The 18,770-nt window shown below is 53.3% G+C and overlaps 7 protein-coding genes across 7 annotated transcripts; 5 read left to right on the top strand and 2 right to left on the bottom strand.

Moving 5' to 3' along the window:
- Positions 1–114: 114 nt before the first annotated feature.
- On the bottom strand, positions 115–841 carry N7462_006465 (cytochrome b5-like heme/steroid binding domain-containing protein; the record flags this gene model as incomplete). The annotated part of the gene is made up of 4 exons (XM_057078183.1): positions 115–345; positions 429–666; positions 739–769; positions 829–841. 4 exons carry the CDS (start codon positions 839–841, stop codon positions 115–117), a joined length of 513 nt encoding a protein of 170 aa, XP_056933763.1.
- Positions 842–1,622: 781 nt separating this feature from the next.
- On the top strand, positions 1,623–3,207 carry N7462_006464 (uncharacterized protein; the record flags this gene model as incomplete). The annotated part of the gene is made up of 2 exons (XM_057078182.1): positions 1,623–1,765; positions 1,821–3,207. The coding sequence occupies 2 exons, from the start codon at positions 1,623–1,625 to the stop codon at positions 3,205–3,207; spliced, it is 1,530 nt and encodes a 509-aa protein (XP_056933762.1).
- Positions 3,208–3,779: 572 nt separating this feature from the next.
- Positions 3,780–4,124, bottom strand: N7462_006463 (translation machinery-associated protein 7; the record flags this gene model as incomplete). Its single annotated transcript, XM_057078181.1, has 3 exons — positions 3,780–3,877; positions 3,943–4,032; positions 4,103–4,124. The coding sequence occupies 3 exons, from the start codon at positions 4,122–4,124 to the stop codon at positions 3,780–3,782; spliced, it is 210 nt and encodes a 69-aa protein (XP_056933761.1).
- Positions 4,125–4,676: 552 nt separating this feature from the next.
- N7462_006462 (putative serine/threonine protein kinase (Prp4)) lies at positions 4,677–7,223 on the top strand (the record flags this gene model as incomplete). Its single annotated transcript, XM_057078180.1, has 1 exon — positions 4,677–7,223. The coding sequence occupies one exon, from the start codon at positions 4,677–4,679 to the stop codon at positions 7,221–7,223; it is 2,547 nt and encodes an 848-aa protein (XP_056933760.1).
- A 3,528-nt stretch (positions 7,224–10,751) lies between these two features.
- Positions 10,752–12,017, top strand: N7462_006461 (M20 family metallopeptidase; the record flags this gene model as incomplete). Its single annotated transcript, XM_057078179.1, has 1 exon — positions 10,752–12,017. One exon carries the CDS (start codon positions 10,752–10,754, stop codon positions 12,015–12,017), a length of 1,266 nt encoding a protein of 421 aa, XP_056933759.1.
- Positions 12,018–13,196: 1,179 nt separating this feature from the next.
- N7462_006460 (uncharacterized protein) lies at positions 13,197–14,524 on the top strand (the record flags this gene model as incomplete). The annotated part of the gene is made up of 3 exons (XM_057078178.1): positions 13,197–13,614; positions 13,694–13,908; positions 13,997–14,524. 3 exons carry the CDS (start codon positions 13,197–13,199, stop codon positions 14,522–14,524), a joined length of 1,161 nt encoding a protein of 386 aa, XP_056933758.1.
- Positions 14,525–15,674: 1,150 nt separating this feature from the next.
- N7462_006459 (serine/threonine-protein kinase) lies at positions 15,675–17,128 on the top strand (the record flags this gene model as incomplete). The annotated part of the gene is made up of 2 exons (XM_057078177.1): positions 15,675–16,272; positions 16,479–17,128. Coding segments are annotated over 2 exons (1,248 nt in total), but the record flags the coding sequence as incomplete, so codon positions are not given.
- Positions 17,129–18,770: the final 1,642 nt, after the last annotated feature.

The following is an 18,770-nucleotide window of genomic DNA, read 5'->3' as shown; positions in this document are numbered from 1 at the left end:
ACAGAAATTATGTGCTCCAATATCTACCAATTCTCTCAAAAGGAATTTTGTGTTCCTAATGGTCCCTGCACTTGCATACACCCAAAGACTGGAAGAGCTACACGCTCGTCGCTTTCATGACTTCGGTGCCTCGGGATCACCTTCGGCAACCAGCTTACCGACCACCAAGTACTTCTCGGAGAAGCGTTCCTCCCACGATTGCAGGTTCTCCAGTTGGTCAGCATCCAGATCCTTGAGGTCGTCCAGTGGGGCCGACAAGTCTTTGGTTAACATCTCCTCATCGAAGCTCTGGTGGGCCAGGCCGCGCGATGCGTCCCGGCCGGCGAAGTTCTCGTACGGGCCGCCCTAAATCGCATGATAATCAGCTACATAAGCTCCAACCCTTCCTTCTCTTGACGCATCGCATAGGATTTCATATCGCCACCTACCGGACCGTAGAAGTTCCTTCCTGGAGATACGTCGAAGACACGGCCGCGAACCGCTAAGAAGACGGGGCGGTCATTCTCGCCGTTGAACTCAATCAGGGTCTTGGGGGTGTAGGTGCGGAAGACGACGGGAGGTGGGCCGCGCGGGAGGGTGACTGGTGGCTTGGGGCGGAAGTGATAATACACCAGGACGACGAAGAGGGAGACGAGGATCAAGTTAATGGGGGAGGCGATGGACATACTAAGCTCCTGGTATCAGTTTCGCTCGTGATATCAATTCACACGGGTGGGGGGCCTGCAGGGCAGTACTTACACTTCGGCTTGCGGCGCGGAACCGTCTGTATCTTGGGAGTCGAGTCAGTCGAGGTAATGCTAGGGGAGGGAGATTGACGGGGCGGTTTACCAGCAGCAGCCATTTTGAGAGCGAGGAGAGAAGGCCAGGAACCGGGCCAGAGAAGGTCAAAAGGTCAAGGGGAACGGAAAGGTTCCTAGAGACTTTGAGGACTTCGAGGGATTCAAGAGAACCGAGGATGATCCGTTCGGAGGCTGCGGAGCTGAGGAATCCATGGATGACATCGACAGCCCCCGCCCCACGTGACGCTACCCTGCTTACTTTATTCCCCATGTGGATGGATGTTGTACTTTGTACATCGGCCTTGTATGTCTTGTACCGAGCCTTATCTGCTCACGATCAATTCAATCATAGGGTCTGGATTCCTGTATGGCCGTGAAACCCTGATCTGAAGGGAAAGCGCCCGAGTCTCCGAGTCTTCATAGTTCTATTTCCTCTTTGATACGTGGGCGCCCCAAGCCCCCCGAGCAATATGAAACCAAGCAACACAGCCCAGTCCCTGAAAAGCTGCCATGTTTCAACTCCACTCAACAGTCGCCCCCATTTTAATTTGATGTGATCCCCACTCAACGTGCCATGTTGTCTTCACAAGCGTGCACGGGATTCTAGGCTTTCTTTCTTCAGCACACCAGCACATCTCTCCCACTCTTCCGCTCCTGCTTTGTTCCCGTGGTAGGCAAGCGGATCTGCCGGCTGCCTGGTCGTTGATCATCTGGTCCAGAACCAGATCAACTTCGACTTCCTCTAGCCTCACAGTCCCGCTGCTGACAAGAAGCGCCATCATCCTTTAATCTCGCTGATTCCTTATCACATCGCCGAACATCGAATTGCCCGCACTGCCCAACATGTGGCCCAAAGGACCCTTCAATCGATCACGGCGCCCAAGCGTCAACCCCACGTCAGCGGAGAAGACCTCCGGCAACTGGGCAATCTCGGCTAATCTTGGGCAGACAGCAAAACATACCAAGGACTTGCCTGCGTTGCCAAAGTATGCACCATCACGATGCTATAATTTCCAGGGGCTAATATGTTCGTGTTTACAGTCAACCGACCCCAGCCGTGCACGGCCTGTCTGCCAATCCTCGCCCGGCCCCACGCGAAGTCAAAAGATACAAAAGATATTCGGATGTTTCGCCCGCATCATCTCCTGAGATTGAACCGCAAGATCGCAAGAGCTCCAGCAGTTTTTGTGTTTCTCCGCTGGATGACGATGATGAGTCTTTGTATCAGCGCCGTGGGTCGCGGGGGTCGGAGGTCTCTGCGATGGCCCCTGCCCCCCAGTCGCAGGCTACTGATATCACCGCGCCGCCACCTAGCTCGTTGCCGTTTGCTCCCAGAACAGTCCAGTTTACCGCCAAAAATAGAGAATACAGCGAGCACAACAAACAACCAACACGTTGGGATGATTACTCAGGCGAGCCAACACAGAGTCAGGTGGGGAAAACAGGCCAGGTAGCGCCGCGCAACACGAGCTTCCACAAGCCATCAAACTCCCATGCCTCCCACTTCCTGCACTGGGGTCGCGAACAGCTACAGCCCAAGAAGAAGCTAGCCCAGGCACGCAGCCGAATCAGTAGTTTCTCCAAGGGTGACTCCCCGACTCTGAATGAACCAGCTGGCCGAGCGCCATCACGCGCGCTTCCGTTGACAGAGCATTCCAGCAATCAATTTCACAGGCGAGACGCGAGTCCTCAACCCACCAGTATTGGCTTCATGCCAACCGTGGTGACGACGATCACTGCTGGAGAGTCCAAGCCGTTGCCAGAGAGACCGGCCGCCGCGCATACTTACCAAAGTGCTGTGAGGGACCAGTCAGAGGCGCAGTTTGACACATCCATCACAAGTGTAATGCAGCCCGCCCAACCTCCCAGTCGTTTCGGCCCACCAGATCCCATTATGACTGCAGAAGACGCTCAGGGTGGCGCAGATCATAGCCTGCATGGAAGTTTCGCCCTGGGATCGAAGTCTACGGATGACCTGACCTCCTCCATCATGTCGCGAAGCCGCCCGGTCCCGATCTCCACCCCTGTCTCAAAGAAACCAATAAGGAAGCCCACTCCCTTGGAGGCCTCTCAGGAACAGGAGCCAGCCTCAGAGACTCAGCCGCCCCCAGAAGATATCCCCAAAGACCCTGTGAGTCGCATCCAGGCCCTCGAGACCCGGCGCGACGAGCTTGGCAAACGCAGATTCAACTTGGAAACGGTGATCAAGGAGTTGACCCGGGTGATCCAACCGGGCTCCATCGCCTATGATCTGGCCGCCAAGGCTGAAGTTAAGAAGACCGTGCAGAGTATTGAGAATGAAATTGCGGAGATTAAGCGTGAGGAACACGAGCTGGGAATGAAAGTGACCCGAGCATGGCGACGCTTGGATGAGAAGGAGAACAATGGCGATGGAAGTAACCTCTGGGTCAAGCGTGTCACAAGTTAAATGGCTTGCGTTTTGGGTGGTAATGTGTTTTTTCTTCTTTCTCTATTCTCTTTTATGCAGGTCATAATTCTTGAGCTTCTCCCTTTTGACCCTCGAGGCCTTTTTTGTCCTTCTTTGCCGTTCAAATAATACCCGGTTGATCTGTTATGCCTCCATATTTTGGTTTCTTCCTGGTGACGATGAATGTCGGGAATATTTCGTTTTTGTTTTCCCAGCACAGGCAGGCCATTCACGATACCTCCCTTCGCGTCCCAGGGCTTGTTACTATGTGTTAATTATGAATAGTTTTTCAATTCCCGAGCGGTTAGGTTGCATTGGAAATTATCAGAAAAAAAAAGAAAAAAAAACTTTGCGAAAGAAAAGCACATCATATATTGGTGAAATGATGATAGCTCAAAGCTAGGTATGCAAGAACTAGGTACATCAAGGGCGCAGTAATCGAAAGTGCTGACGTGGAATGTCACCTTCGTCGGCTGTCATTGGAACTTGACTCGTATGGATCGTAACTTGAACGGGAGGATTGAATTGGGTACGCAGGCGAGAACGCCTCCAAAAAATGCCAGTCTGGTTGTCTATTTCTTGCCCGACTTCTTGATACCTTGCTGGCCGGTGTTGAGGGGACCCCGCTTGTTTCCCAGCGCTTTCGCCATGGCCTCCTTGGCCTTCCGGTCTGTTGATAGAAGTTGGGGTGAGCAACAAGAGTGAAAAATGGTCAGAAGATGGTATCTATCTTACCATCTCTGCACTTCGCCTGGTACGCTTCGTCATCCGAGTCCAGCTCCTTCTTCACCTTCTTAGCGGCCTTCAGAGGCTTGACCTTGCCGCCTATTATGGTTATTAGCATGAGCACGGAGAGTTTGAGAAGTTTTGAAGAGCTTGAATTTCATGTTAGTACCTTCTCTGCTTGCGCCACCCATTTTGAGTAAGAATTAACAGGTTGTTAACTGAGTTAACAGGGGTTTGAACGGAGAATGAGAAAGAACAAGAGTTTGGGGCGTCGGGACGGCGATGGCAAAAGGAAAAAATCCCCACTTCTCAGAGGGAGTTCTCACCGCCTTCCTAAGTAGTGATGGCGTCAAAATTGCCTATCGCGGCCATGCCAAAGACCGTCGCATGTCACCACGGCGTCTCCTCATTCCATCTATCCGAAACTTGCGTCATACATCCTTACACAAAACCTACCAGAGGAGGTTACAAGACCTTTTCTCAGATTTTTCCTTTGGCCGTGCTATGTGCTTGGGATTATCAAAGCTGCTGGCTTTGGTGTGAAGGCAGGCCTCTCAAGCCGGTTGGACTTTCAAACATCCCCAAAGATTCGTTTTTTTTTCATCACTTGAGTTCCCGCTGACCGAGCGTTTCTCATTCAAGCCTCCGCCAAAGGCCGAGTCGAGAATTTATACAAAGAGAAAAGAGAAGAATCCGTTTCCCGAGCGGTAATATCAGTCTGCTGCAAGACCAGAGTCGAGATCATGGCTTCGCGACAGCGGTCGAAGTCCCCATCGACCCTTTCTGAGGGTGAGATCATCGAGTCAAGCTCAGAGATGAAGGCAACTGCGTCAAAACTTCCTCTTAATGGCACCAGCGTTGACCGTCCCTCCAGAGTTAGGACATCCTCTGCGACCAGATCTCCCCCGTCGCTGAGAGAGAGTCGATCGCCTCGCCGACGAGGATCATGGACAAGGTCGCCCTCGAAATCTCGATCCCGATCACGCTCGCCGTACCGGGACCCTAGAGGCTATAAGCGCAGGCGCGGCGACGATGACTATGATGATTACGATTACCGACATGCTCGGCAAGAGCCGTCTCGACGCTACGGGTCAAGATACGATAATAGAGACCATGATCGAGCTGCTCCCTCCCGCCGACAGAGATCGTATTACGACTATGACCGCGGAGAGGGATATGAGGGAGGTCTACGTTATACTGATGACCACGATCGTCGCAAGGATAAACGACCGCGCACCCGCAGCCGATCGCCGTACCGTGAAGTCAGAAAACCGAAACGATATGATGAGTCGGAGCCGAAGGCAGATGGCGCAGCATATCGAGCGGATGCAGTGAAGAGCAGACCGTCTAAACAAGCAGTGAGCGAAACAGGAAAGACTCCAGCGAACGCTCGAGGTTCCAAGCTCGGTGCTGAAACACAAAAGAATCAGATGCAACAGGCTCTTCCAACACGTGCCTATGTGGTTGATGAGTATGTTTTCAATTCGTCTAGTGCACTTGATAAGGCTCGGCTAACAGCGCTCTGCAGAAAAGAGACACCCGCACCAGACGCTGTTAATGAACCAGAGCCAGCTGAACCAATGGACGAAGCCGCCGCTCTCGAGGCCCGCCGCAAACGCCGCGAGGCTATTCGAGCGAAATACCGGAGCCAGGCGACCCCTATGCATCTGAAGGCCTTGCAGATCGGGGATGGGGATACAGATTCATCTACCCCTGGCACCGAGCCGGCAAGCGCGCGAGACACGTCGGGTAAATTTGCTCCTTTCAAGACCAATTTGGTTATTTCAACCGAAACTAACATAAACGCTGTGGCTGCTATAGAATCACCGCGGCTTTCACCTGCCCAGACACCGAGCGAACAGACCGGACATTCGTTTTCTGACTTCAATATTGGCAAAGACGCTGACTTGGTCACCTCGGATGTGTCTGGAAATATTGATGAAGGGAAAGATGAACCGTCCGCTGCAGACTATGACCCGACTTTCGACATGAAAGAGGAAAGCCAAAAACATAACGGGGTTCAGAGCAACAAGGATGATGTCTCATCGGCCGCGTATGACGAAACACAGACAGCCAGACAGGACATTCTAATCCCGGATGCTTCTCAGCAGGCGCCGGCGCCCGCTAAAGCGAAAGACCCCTTTGATATGTTCGCTGACGACGATGATGACATGTTTGCTGAAGACACCAAAGACGATCAACCTGCGCATGCGTCCGCGATGGCTGTGCCCCAGCCCCAGGAGCTAGACATTAGTATGATGGACAACTGGGATGACCCAGAGGGCTACTACAACGTCCGGCTCGGCGAATTGATCAATGGCCGGTACCATGTACAGCAGAACCTGGGCAAGGGTATGTTTTCGTCTGTAGTGCGGGCTACTGATTCCAAAACCGGAAACCTAGTTGCGATCAAGTTCATCCGGCAAAATGATACGATGCGCAAGGCTGGCATGAAGGAGATTGGGATTCTGGAACAGCTCCGCGAAGCCGACCCCGAGGACAAGAAGCACGTCATAAAGTTCCAGCGTTATTTCGAACACAAGGGCCACTTGTGCATGGTATTCGAAAACCTGAGTATGAACCTCCGCGAGGTCCTCAAGAAGTTTGGCCGCGACGTCGGATTGAATTTGCGGGCGATTCGTGCCTACGCACAGCAGATTTTCCTTGGTCTAAGTCTAATGCGCAAGTGTAACATTCTGCACGCCGATCTCAAACCCGACAACCTCCTTGTCAACGAGCAACGCAGCGTGCTAAAAGTCTGCGATTTGGGCTCGGCTTCCCCAGCTTCCGATAACGAGATCACGCCCTACCTGGTCAGTCGTTTCTACCGCGCTCCGGAAATTATCCTCGGCATCCCATACGACTACGCCATCGATGTCTGGTCCATCGGTTGCACGCTGTTCGAGCTGTATACGGGCAAAATTCTCTTCACTGGCCGCAACAACAACCAGATGCTGAAGTCGATCATGGAGTGCCGCGGCAAGTACCCTCCCAAGGTCCTCCGGCGCGGATCTCTTGCTCACTTGCACTTTGACGAAATGATGAATTTCCACAGCACCGAGGTAGACAAGATCACCGGCCGCCCAGTGACTCGGGTAGTAGATTTCAAGAAGCCTACGCGGGATCTCAAGACGCGGCTGATGGGCGGAGGTACCCGAGGGATGTCGGATAGCGAGGCGAAGGATTTGACCCTGTTTGTGGATTTCTTGGACCGGTGTCTCAGTCTGAATCCAGAGAAACGGTGCACGCCGGCGGAAGCGTTGAAGCATCCGTTCTTGACACGAAAGTAGAAATAATGTCGATATTCTTTATGTCCCCCCTTTGGCGAGCGACTGATGCTGGCGTTCATTTTATTGACTTTTCATGACACCGTCTCAAATCCATACCTACTCCCATTGAATGACTAGAGAACAGTGCGAATTACAAAGGGATTTTCACTTGCCCTATCTACAACGAGACGTATTTACTAACAACTTATCTGACCCCAAATCACAGATGCTGTGAGATGGTTGGGATATCTTCTGAGACTTTCAATCATATTGTACTATCATGGTATCGGCCTCTTGCTCCCCGGGAACAGTGCAATGCCCCAAGGAAGCCCGAGCAAGGCGTAAGAATAGCATGTAGGAACGTCCTTGTATCGTGTCCGATTACTAGCACGATCTCCTGCCTCGCATCTCGCATGCCACATGAATGGGCTCTACATCTACAGGAGTCGTTGGCTACTCTTGAGCCCGCAGTTTCAAAGAGCACTGGCCGTGGATTTCCCAGGTCGAGTCTTGATGTTTCTCGACCTCCTTCAAACTCCACCTTCTGCTGCGCCTTCACAGCCTGTTTTAAACACAGCCCCATATCTCCTCGGACAAAGGGTCAGTGCCGTCAATGCGCCGGGTAGACGCATACAAGTTGATAGCCGCAAATCTCGTCTGAAACCAAATCCAGACCAGACTCAGACTCAGGCCTGGGCGAGGCTGTGACGTCAATTCTAGGTCGCAGACTGTTCGGTGTTCTATTCGACGCCAAAAACAGCACTAGGGAGTATATTCGACGTCCAAAACGACCCCAAGGGAGGCTGGGGAATCCTGATCACAGCAGAGTCCCTTGACCCCTCCCTCGCACTCTGGCTTGTGAGACTTCAGCCGCCTCGGGTCCCAGTGGCTGTGGGACTTCTCTTCGATACCCGTGGCAATTCATGGACGCAGTACAGCCGCCAGACGGGAGTACGGAGGACCGGGGCAGAAGCAAAGGCAAGCCAAGAATCTCACCAGCCCTGGGCTTGTTTTCTATCCTCCTCTCTCATTCTAGGCCCTCGTTGTGCCCGGGTGAAAAAAAGAAACAGAAAAAAAAAAAAAACAAACAGAAGAAGTTGTGTCAGTGGCGCCAGCCTGCCATCCTCTCATCTCTTCAACCCCTGGTCTCGCAGCGGCATCGAGAGAAAAAAAAAGGCAAGCTGCCGAGCCTCGACTCTATCGAGAAGCCTTGCTGCTGCATGGCACAACGCTTGATCCGGACCCCCGCCGTTCCCAGATCCCTGGCGTGACAGCTTCGCACGACATCTGCAACCAGCGCGAGGGAATTTCTGACAGCTTGCCTCCAAGGGTTATCTAGAACCAAGGCAGAATCCCTGGCAACTCCCCTCACAGTGCCTAGATCAAAGCAAGACGAGTTCCATGGAAAGACGCCCCTCCCCCAAGCAGAGACGGCAAAGGAAACGAGCCCTGCTTCGTCCTCCCATCAGCAAATGTAAAGCAGGAAATACGGAGGCAAACGCAGGGGTAAGAGACAACCGTCTGGAAACGCCCCCCCCCCCCCCCCCGAGAGTTTTAGAGAGTTACCCAGATCTCAGGTCCCACATTCTCTTCCATCAAGTATCAGGTTTCCAGAACGCAAACACGGACATCCCCGCATATACTTCTCGGCGGCTTCAAATCCGATGGGATTGCGGGGCCCGGGGGAAGAGGGGGGCCATTGGCAGGATCTAGATCCTGGCATCTAACACGCACGACCCATGGAATCCCCCCAGCCCCTCCCCCAAGTGCCGCGCCGATTTGTTGGGGACCAGGCTTTTGGGACCTTGCGACCCATCACAAAGCAGACATCCCCCTTTCATCGGCCGAAACGGCCTTTCTCCCTGGCCAGGTCGGAGAGGAGGAATTTTGAGTTCCGAGGGCTTGGAAAAGGCAAAACGGCTGCGAGATATTTGGATTCTTTCCTCTCTTGTGTCTTATGGTTTATGCCCTGGGACCAATCATGCGCACTGGGCAAATTGAGGGTGCCAGAAAATTGGGGACCCGGGCTCTTGCATGCATGGGTGCTGCAGTAGAGGTGAGAGGGGTTTACTGGACGTCCTTGAAGGCGGGTATGAGCCGATTGGCTGGGGGAAGGAATCCTTTGTTTGCTGTCTTTGAAAGGAGGAAGCCAATGAGGGGGTGTTGCGAAGCATTCATTGGCCCCGTCGGCCAAGGAAGAAGGGGCCAGATACGAGAGTTCAACCAACGAAGAGACGAAAGCCACCAGGTGTCGTGGTAAGCTGCGGAACCCGGTTTGGATGCGGTGGCCGGTGAGCGTGACAACCCTAGAAATGGGGAAGCGCTGTAGTTGCGTGGTATACTTCCCGTACAGAGGAGTCCGTACGAGTTCAGCTGTGGCGTGGACGTGGATGTGATGTCCCAAACATGCCCATATGGGCCGGATATGCGGCGCTCAGTGGGGCCGCGCTGAGTCCAACAAGTCTATGACAGATGTCGATGCCTTCCAGAAGGCGTCGATCCCTCATGGCGAACCAACCAACGCAAGAAACTAGGCAAAGAGGGCGTGTTGTGGGTCCAGAATAATAATCGACTGTGATATCGGTGATAGCGCTCGCCACCAAGCTAGTGGCAAAGGACTCCGTATGCCCGTTGCAGAGGCAATGTGATGTGATGATTCTGTGATGATGTCGGCGAGTGTTTATTTTGTGGGTCCCGAGCTTCCCGCCACATGGAAGACCGAGTCACACTGAAGGGGGCTGGGCATCGCGCTTCACATCTCACCACCCACACCTTACAGCACCCTTCATCACACGCACAATCCCTTTGCTTGGTGGGGGCCTTTGGTCTCTCGGAGGGGGCCAGTCCCCAACAAGCTCATCACCGGCATGACGGCCGTCTATACCATGTCATAATCTGATCTATTGATTATGCCTTGCCTGTTGCCTCCACTCCTATTCCCACCGTAAAGATGCAGGCAGCCACATGGGCAGAGAGTGGAGTCACTCGCTATATCCCATAGAACTATAGCCAGGATTGGTCCTACCGGGTATGACGAGGCTGATTATGAGCTGTTGGGTCTTTGGGGTCGCAAAGTTGGGATTCGAGGCATTAATCCACCTCTCGTGACTCGGCACTGAAGACTGTCAGCGAGGCCGGTCTCCGCAATAAGCGTCGGGTGCGGGTGGTCCAATTCAACTAGTTGTGCAGGTTTTATGTATTGCTTTTGTGTATGCTATATATTTTACGTGTTCTATGTATTATATATCCTCACTGGATCGAATAGATCACATACTATACCAACACAAACCCCCAATTATTTCCAATTGTAGTAATCTATAGTCACCTGTATACTTCCTGTGAGCTCCTATCGCGTTTTCGAGATGTATATTTATTGCCCAGTACATGGAGGTGTTGTCTGTGTCGTTGTCGAAGATCCCTACTATACCGAGGATGCCCAGCCTGACTCACCATCCTGGACTTTATCCGAATCCCCCCAATGGTTGGTCAGACGTCAGACCCCCTCCTTTGGTTCTCCAACCACGTTGCAAGAAAAGGAACCGCCAAACCATGACCAGTACGGGCTTATCAGATATCCTGCAGGGGGCCGCGTTGGACCTGACTCCATACGAGGACCTGTACAAGCATTTCCATGCCCACCCAGAGCTCTCCCTGCAAGAGGCCTCGACCGCCCAGAAATGCGCTGCTCACCTCCACCAGCTCCAGGCATATGAAATTCACCCCAACATCGGCGGCCACGGGCTAGTCGGTATCTTGCGCAATGGCCCTGGTAAAACAGTGCTGCTCCGCGCCGACATGGACGCTCTGCCCGTCCAAGAACTGACCGGCCTGCCCTACGCCAGTACCGTGAAGATGCGCGACGCTGACGGCCTCGAGAAGCCTGTCATGCACGCCTGCGGTCACGACATGCACATGACCTGCCTACTCGCGGCGGCCGAGCTCCTCGCCCGCGCTCGGCATGCCTGGCACGGCACGCTCATCGTCCTCTTCCAGCCGAACGAGGAGCGCGGCGCGGGTGCGCAGGCCATGATCGACGACGGGCTATATGCCCAGATCCCGCGCCCGGACTATGTCTTCGGGCAGCATGTCATGCGCCTGCGCGCAGGCACCATTGGCTCCCGGCCCGGCACCATCATGGCCGCTGCGGACAGCATGAAAGTGACCGTGTTCGGGCGCGGCGGCCACGGTTCGCTGCCGCAGTACACGGTTGATCCAGCGCTGCTGGCGGCGCACATCATTGTGCGGCTCCAGGGCATTGTTAGCCGTGAACTAGACCCGGCTGACGTAGGTGTGCTGACAGTTGGCAGCCTGCAGGTTGGTCAAACGGAGAACATTATCGCCGACCGTGCCGAGATCGGGCTCGACTTCCGCACCGTGAAGCCCACAACCCGGGCCGCGATGGTCGCCGCGATCCGCCGTATCGTCGAGGCCGAATGTGCTGCTAGCGGCTCGCCGCAGCCCCCGATATTCACGCCCACACGGCGATTCCCGCCAACAGTCAACGATGATACGGTCACCGACCGACTGGCGACGGCGTTTGCGGCGCATTTCAAGGACGCGTTTGATGCGGATACGCCGCGGACGAATGTGGCCGAGGACTTCTCGACGCTAGCGACGGGAGAGGGCGTGCCATGTTGCTTTTGGTTCTTGGGCGGCATTGACCCGGCGCTGTGGGATCGCGTCTATGGCGAGGAGCCGTCAGGGGAGGAGATCCCTGGGAATCACTCTGCATTGTTTGCGCCTGTGATCCAGCCGACAATGAAGGCGGGGTTGGATGCGTTGTGTGTGGCAGCGTTGACAGTTTTACGAGAATAGATTTCTTTTCTCTCTCTCTCTCTCTCTCTCTCTCTCTCTCTCTCTCTCTCTCTCTTTCTCTCTATTTCTCTCTCTTTGTTGGTTACATGGTATACACACGGGCGATATGCTGGTCTGCTTTGCTTGGGGGCTAATAGAACGTGACAAAAGGCTTGATAGTAGAGCTACTCGGTAGAAGATTATTTATTTTGGATGTATATACGTACTTTTTGAGAAAGGGTGATCGACTGCAGGAATCTACCCAGGGCTAGCGGAGGGACTAGATACCCGCTATATGCAATACTATACCTCACCTGGAGAGAGACATTATTCTGTGTATAAACCGTGTTCCTCATCCACTGTAGGTTGCTTTTTTTCAGTCTTGATAAGTGGGGGTATAATTCCAATCTATAAATACCGATTTATTGACATTCATTTCATTTCCAGGGGGGATAGAGAATGGCTTTGTATTTAATGATGATACGTATATTGCAGATACCTGGTACATACTGGGACTTGTGATACACTTGCTTTACGAGGGTGATTGATGGAGTATAGTACAAGGAGCGAGCTGATATTTTGTAAATGGAGTATTTGAATTATACAACCGAGCATGATACAGCTGTCGAACACACCGTGAAGACCGGCAAGGAGGTATAGAGGTGGGAAAGATGAGGGAGACAGTTGTGCGGGAGAGAGTGGGCTATCTTACAGTAGGTATATTTCTTCTTCCCTCTTCCCCCCCCCCTTTTTTCTTCCCCCATACAGGGTACAAATCGAACGCATGAACATGTACATGTGTGTGTGTATATATAGTAGACCATTTTATGAATTATGACATCTGCGCTGCAGAGCGCAAGGCTCATTGAATGGCCAGACGATGGGGCGAAAAACTAACCCTATCACCGCTGGGATTTGCACAGAGTACGGCATACAAAACGGCACTATTGATCTAGTCATGTGTGGAAAGCTGTAGCTGGCTCTTCTCCTGCGCCGATATGGAGCACGAAGGGGGGAGCTCTGGGGGACGAGTATACTCGTCGCATGCGGCCTCAGGTAGCGGTGAGCCGCGAGCAGTGAGCAGCGAGCAGCGCAACGAGGGAAAAAAAAGGGGGCGTTCAGCTGCATTGCCAATCCTGGGGTACAGCGGGACTGTCCCAGTGATACACCAGGTAGATCAGGTGATGCTCACCGCTCGTGATGGGAGGTGATGAGAACCTGAACGAGAGCAAGGGCTGCTATTCCGCGCGTTGCCCGCAGACCAGCAGACCAGCAACTCGCCCCATCATCTACCACCACCTCATCCACCATCTCCTCCCCCAGCCACCTTCAACCAACCACCTCTCTCGTTGCCTCCCCTGTAAGCGCCGGCCTGATCGAGAGAGTTGCACAAGGCGACCGTCGTTCCAGGGCGCCAGTGCAGCTGCCAGGGTCCCGGGCCCGTGCGAAGCCGGGAAGATCCACTCGTTCTCGAAACGAACGCGCCACCGCTTCACTGGTTGGTCAGAGCGCCCCCTCCTTCATCGCCTCACTTTGCGACTGGAGCCTGTTTCTCAGTCCGCCTTGGTGGTCCTTGAGTGGACTACGACCGGGGGGAAGAAGGGGGCTGGACTGGACGGTCTGTTCTCGCCTATGTCCTGCCCAGTGGGAAATCTGGAGGGTGGGGAATAGAGTTGCGAGGTATGAACGCTGTCCAGAGAGGATGGTTCTGTGCGTGGGTTGTTTACAGGTCGACAATGTCCCACCCTCCTCCTCCCCTTCTACGGAGTACAGTACACAAGAGGGCTATGGGGCACTGGGTCGAACGGGCATTCGCGTCGATCGGGGGGAGGCGTCTACACCGCAAACAATCAACCTCGCGGGAACCATGGATGAAACGAAGACAGGAGGACACGAGTTGAGGAATCGCCCGGTGATTTGAGTCAACAAGGAGTTCCCACCGGTTGACTGGGGCCCATGTGGAGCGATTGAAGTCGATGGAGATACACTGGGCCAGCTAGGCCTACTGGACATGCTGGACATGCTGGACATGCTGGACGGACATGCTGGATACTTCCACGATGGATCATGGAGGAGGGATGAGGTGGCGGGGACCAGAAGAACAAGGCCCATTGGGGAGTCACGAGTGGAGTCAGAGGATCCATTGCCGTTCGCGCGTCCCAATGAGTCTTAGAGGATCTGGAGTCGACAAATCCAGACGGGATTTGCGGACGCCCTCAAAGCTGACGCTGCCTTTTGGCGTGACTTTCCGACACGGAACTCCCGTCGTTATTGCCACTGCACTATCCCCAACACTCCAGGGAGAGGGGGGCGAGTCGTTTCTGCAACGCCAGTCGATCGTTATGTGCGACCCCGGGCCCACACCAATCAGCGGATGCAGGTGGCGCACTGCACGGCTGCGGCCGGGCGAGTCTTCATTTGCCCACCAAGTGGAACGGGCCCTGCGAGCTGCACACCGCTTGACTTGGGATGGCTTGGATGACTTGGATGACTCCGACTCTGACTTGGCTGGCGACACGCGCCTATGAAACCGGGAGAGAATACTGGGACCTGGGATCTTTGACTTTGGATTGGATCTAGTTTGACCGGGGGGGTTGCTTGGCCCATGTGGAGTGTTTCCTTTGGTCGTCACTGGACTGGACGGACTGGGCTGGGCCGCTGTGCTCCGTCCACGACTCCAGAGACGCCAGAGACTCCAGACCGTCTGATGCTGAAGCCTCGTACTGGTCCCGCCCCCCTAGACGTCTCTCCTCCGTATCCTCCGCCGACTCCGTCCTTCGGCCTTCTCCCCTCTTATGGACACGCACTCGTCCGCATCATCGAATCTTATTTTATCGTTTGGCCCCCTCCCCCCCGCCAAAACAAATGTAATAATTGATTATTTGAGATCTTTTTTTTGCCTCTCGGAGCCTGCGACTATTATTATTATCCTGTCATTTTCTTATATATTATTCGTTATCATTTATCTCTATTCTCGCTCCTCCTGGACTGTTTCGCCTCATTCAACCTCCCGTACTTGACCTACTATATCCTTCTCCCTCCTCCTTTTCTCTCTCTCTCTCTCTCCCTCAACGAACCTCATCCTACTCTCCTTGACCATATATTCTTCATCTCTCTCTCTCCATCCCCTATATTCCCACATACATTCTCTTCTGCGTGCTCTTCCGCACACACTCCTTCGCGCGACCGTCTGGAATCAAACGTGTCCTCGTTTCTCGTCCCCCCTTATCCACTCGGACTCCAGCTGGACCCAGATCGGAAACTTTTGAACCTTTTGACCCCCCGTGGAATGGATTCTCCCCTTTAACTGCCGTGGACTGTTGTTTTCGTTTTTGGACCCTTTGGATGATCGCGACCCTCCTCGTCGACCCTCCCTCTGAAAAGCCTTGGATCTTCCCCACCTTCAAATCTGGACTCGACGTGCCTTGATCTGGTTTGTCGACCCGTTGAAAACGTGAACGCGACCGTGAACTAGATCCTCGTCCTCTCTGATCTCCGGAAGATCAAAACAACTTCTCGCCACGTCCCCTCTCCTGGATTCTTCTCCACATTATATCTACATTTTGATATCCGGTCGAGACCACTAGTGGGACCCGCATCTCTTTGGAACACTTCGACTTCGTTTTCTTCTCTCCCTTTCCTGCCCCCCATTTCCGGATACTCTATACAATCTTCATGATGTATCCGGCCATGCTTCCCACTCCTCCACCCTCCCCCACCCCCCGTTGCTTTTCTCCCGAGGATCGTTTAGGATACATCTTGGCCAACCGGCTGGAACTCACAGGTATCCTAGGCGTCGGCGCCTATGGAGTCGTATATACCGCCGTGGACATCCACACCCACATCCGCTATGCCGTCAAAGCGCTCAACAAGACAGGGCTGGATCCCCGACAACTCAAATTCCAGCACCGTGAGATCCGGCTGCACCACCTGGCCAGCCAACATCCTAATGTTGTGTCTCTTGTCCGCATAATGGATTCCGTGGATTGCACCTACGTCGTTATGGAGTTCTGTCCGGAGGGAGACCTGTTCTCCAGCATCACCGACCAGGGCAACTACATCGGCAATGACCCCTTGGTCAAGCGGGTGTTTTTGCAACTGCTGGATGCCGTTCAATTCTGCCACTCCCTCGGGATATACCACCGGGATCTCAAGCCTGAGAACGTCTTGGTGACGGACCAGGGAATGACCGTGAAACTGGCGGATTTTGGCCTGGCCACCACGGACTACTTTACCTCGGACTTCGGTTGCGGTTCCACATTCTACATGTCGCCCGGTAAGTCGTTGATGTCGTGCGATGCTTTTTTTTTCTCTCTTTCTTGTCCTTAGGGACACTTGGGACACCTTAATGTGGGTTGTCAAGTGCAATCGCCCTAATTGCCCCCCTCCTTGTCTCCCCCCCCCCCCTTCACCCCGTGTTCTGTGCTGCTCAGTCCTTCCCATCATCTTGAAACGACCATCCTAATATACCTGAAACCTTAGAATGTCAACAAACAAATCCTCGCCCCATGTCCTGTTATGCTTCGGCCGCCAATGATGTCTGGAGCTTGGGTGTGATGCTGGTCAATCTGACTTGCGGGCGCAACCCATGGAAGCGCGCCTCATTTGAGGATTCTACCTTCCGGGCTTATCTCAAGGATCCACTCTTCCTGAAGTCCATCTTGCCCCTGTCTACGGAGCTGGTCTGCATCCTTGGCCGAGTTTTCGAACGCGACCCGGCTAAGAGGATTACCATTCCCGAGCTGCATCAACTGATAGTGGATTGCCCGCGATTCACGGAGTCGCCCCTCCCCGCCGCTGCCACTACAACGGCGACAGCCACCAACCCATGGGGACCGGAACAGATTCCGCAGGCCGACGACCTCTTTGCCCAGCCCCCGATGCCCTTCATCCCCCTGGAACCTCTGCATGCCGAGCCCTCTGGTTCTTCCTCGGATTCCAGCTACTACTCGGACTTCTCCGAGTCCGCTGTGTCCGATGCATCTGCCTTGACCGAGGACTACTCCGACATCAATTGCATGTCCCCGGTCATCTCGGAACAGGTGCCAGACTGCAAGGTGGTGTTTCCCAACTCCATGTGCGTGGAGCACCCCGTTCCGACGGATAGCTTCATCATGGGCCCACCGATCCCGGTGTGCTGAATGGCAAAAGGTGACTGGATTCTAAATACCACTCAAACTCTACCCCCCTTTTAATGCAGCTGCACGATACTACGCCTACCTTTACTTTCCTGAGATTCCCCCACCCCTTGGTTGATATCCTTTTTTCCTGCTACGACCCTCGGAGTTCTTTTTTTCTACCCGCCATTATCGGCATCTCGGATTCTTCTCTCTTGGATTCCTATTGTTCGTCAAAAGCTGCCACCCAAAAAAGAAAGGTGATCGCCGAGGATTCCACAGGACTCGGCCACCAGCTTTTCATTCTGCTATACCTCATTAATCTGGACATATTCCCCTCTTTTCTTTGGGACCTGGACCACACACATATTCCCTTGATCCTGCCTCAGCAACAACGGTCAACTTGCATCACCCGTGCTTGTCCGTGCCGGACAGGATCAAGAATTTTCCTTTCTTCTGTTTTAATATTGATCCACCACATACCGGACGGATGGCCTGTTTTTTTTTTTTTTTTTTTTTTTTTTTGTTCATTTTGCTTGCTTGTTGAATTGTTACTGCTATGACTTCCTGGCATGATCATATATTGGGAGGCATGACTGAAGATATCAGACAGTCCCCTGGAGATGGGGCTGCTGGATGACAAATATTGTTTTATTTTTTGGGAAATGTTGCAATGGTCGTTTGAAGGCGTTGACAATGCACACCTCGGAGATGGTTGTAGGTCTTTTATTGCTTTCTCGTGTCTTGTCTTCCTACCCACCTGTTTTGGGGATTTGCTTTTACTTGGGGTGGCAATCAGAGTATTCTGATCTTTTCGGGTTTTGTCTCTACCTCTTGCATCTTGTGCATAGACATTGGTTTTGTGTTTTCGCAGCATGGCTGGATATTGGATGGGAATGTTGTTTCTCTTTGCTGGCTTGGGGATTTTTTTTGGATTTTGATTCGATTTCACTTTTAACGATATGATACCTTACGGAGAGGCCATGGAGCGAATTGACATCTACCATTTTACATCCACAACTTTGTTGCTCTTGCACCTACTAACTTTCCAACTTCTCATCTCATCCCTTCCGCCTTTTCGACAGTGCCGCATTGCTCCCTCTCGTCATTCTTATGCTGTGCTGTTCCTCGTTCCCAGTTTTCCGGTCTCACCTTTTCTTTCCCATGCAACGTTGCGCCGGTCCTACGGCGCCAGTCGAGAACCGCGCTCCAGCCCTGCGGTACATCTCGTGTGCGCCTCCGCCAGACCACAAGCCCGGACGTCCTTTGTACAACGTCGTTGCTGCCCAAGTGAGACGTCAGCAAGCCCCCACCCCAACCAGCAGCGCCAACCCGATCAGTGTGGTGCAGCCTAGGCAGACTGCCTTCTTGAGCTTGAAACCTCGCCCTCTTCTCCTCCCTGGCCGCCCCCCTGGGTATAGGCCCTGTTGTTTTTTTTTTTTCGCCTTTTCGAACGTCATTCCACATGCTATCATTTCTGTGCTCGGAACTTTCCTTGCGTTGCCTACTCCAGGCCCGCGATCTAGATAGCGTCCGAGGTGGTACGTCGTGAACCGGTCTCCTGTTGAAGCCCAGTCAGACGGGAGAAAAGAAACACCCTAGGAATCCCAAAAGAATATTCACTGCCTCGAAATATAAGGTTTGCTTCTCTTTATCT

This window comes from Penicillium macrosclerotiorum (genome assembly GCF_028827735.1).
Source record: "Penicillium macrosclerotiorum strain IBT 26536 chromosome Unknown utg000006l_segment0_segment0, whole genome shotgun sequence".
In the NCBI taxonomy this organism is placed as follows: Eukaryota; Fungi; Ascomycota; class Eurotiomycetes; order Eurotiales; family Aspergillaceae; genus Penicillium; species Penicillium macrosclerotiorum.
The sequence above is the reverse complement of the archived record's forward strand: the minus strand, read 5'-3'. Positions and strand labels throughout refer to the sequence as shown.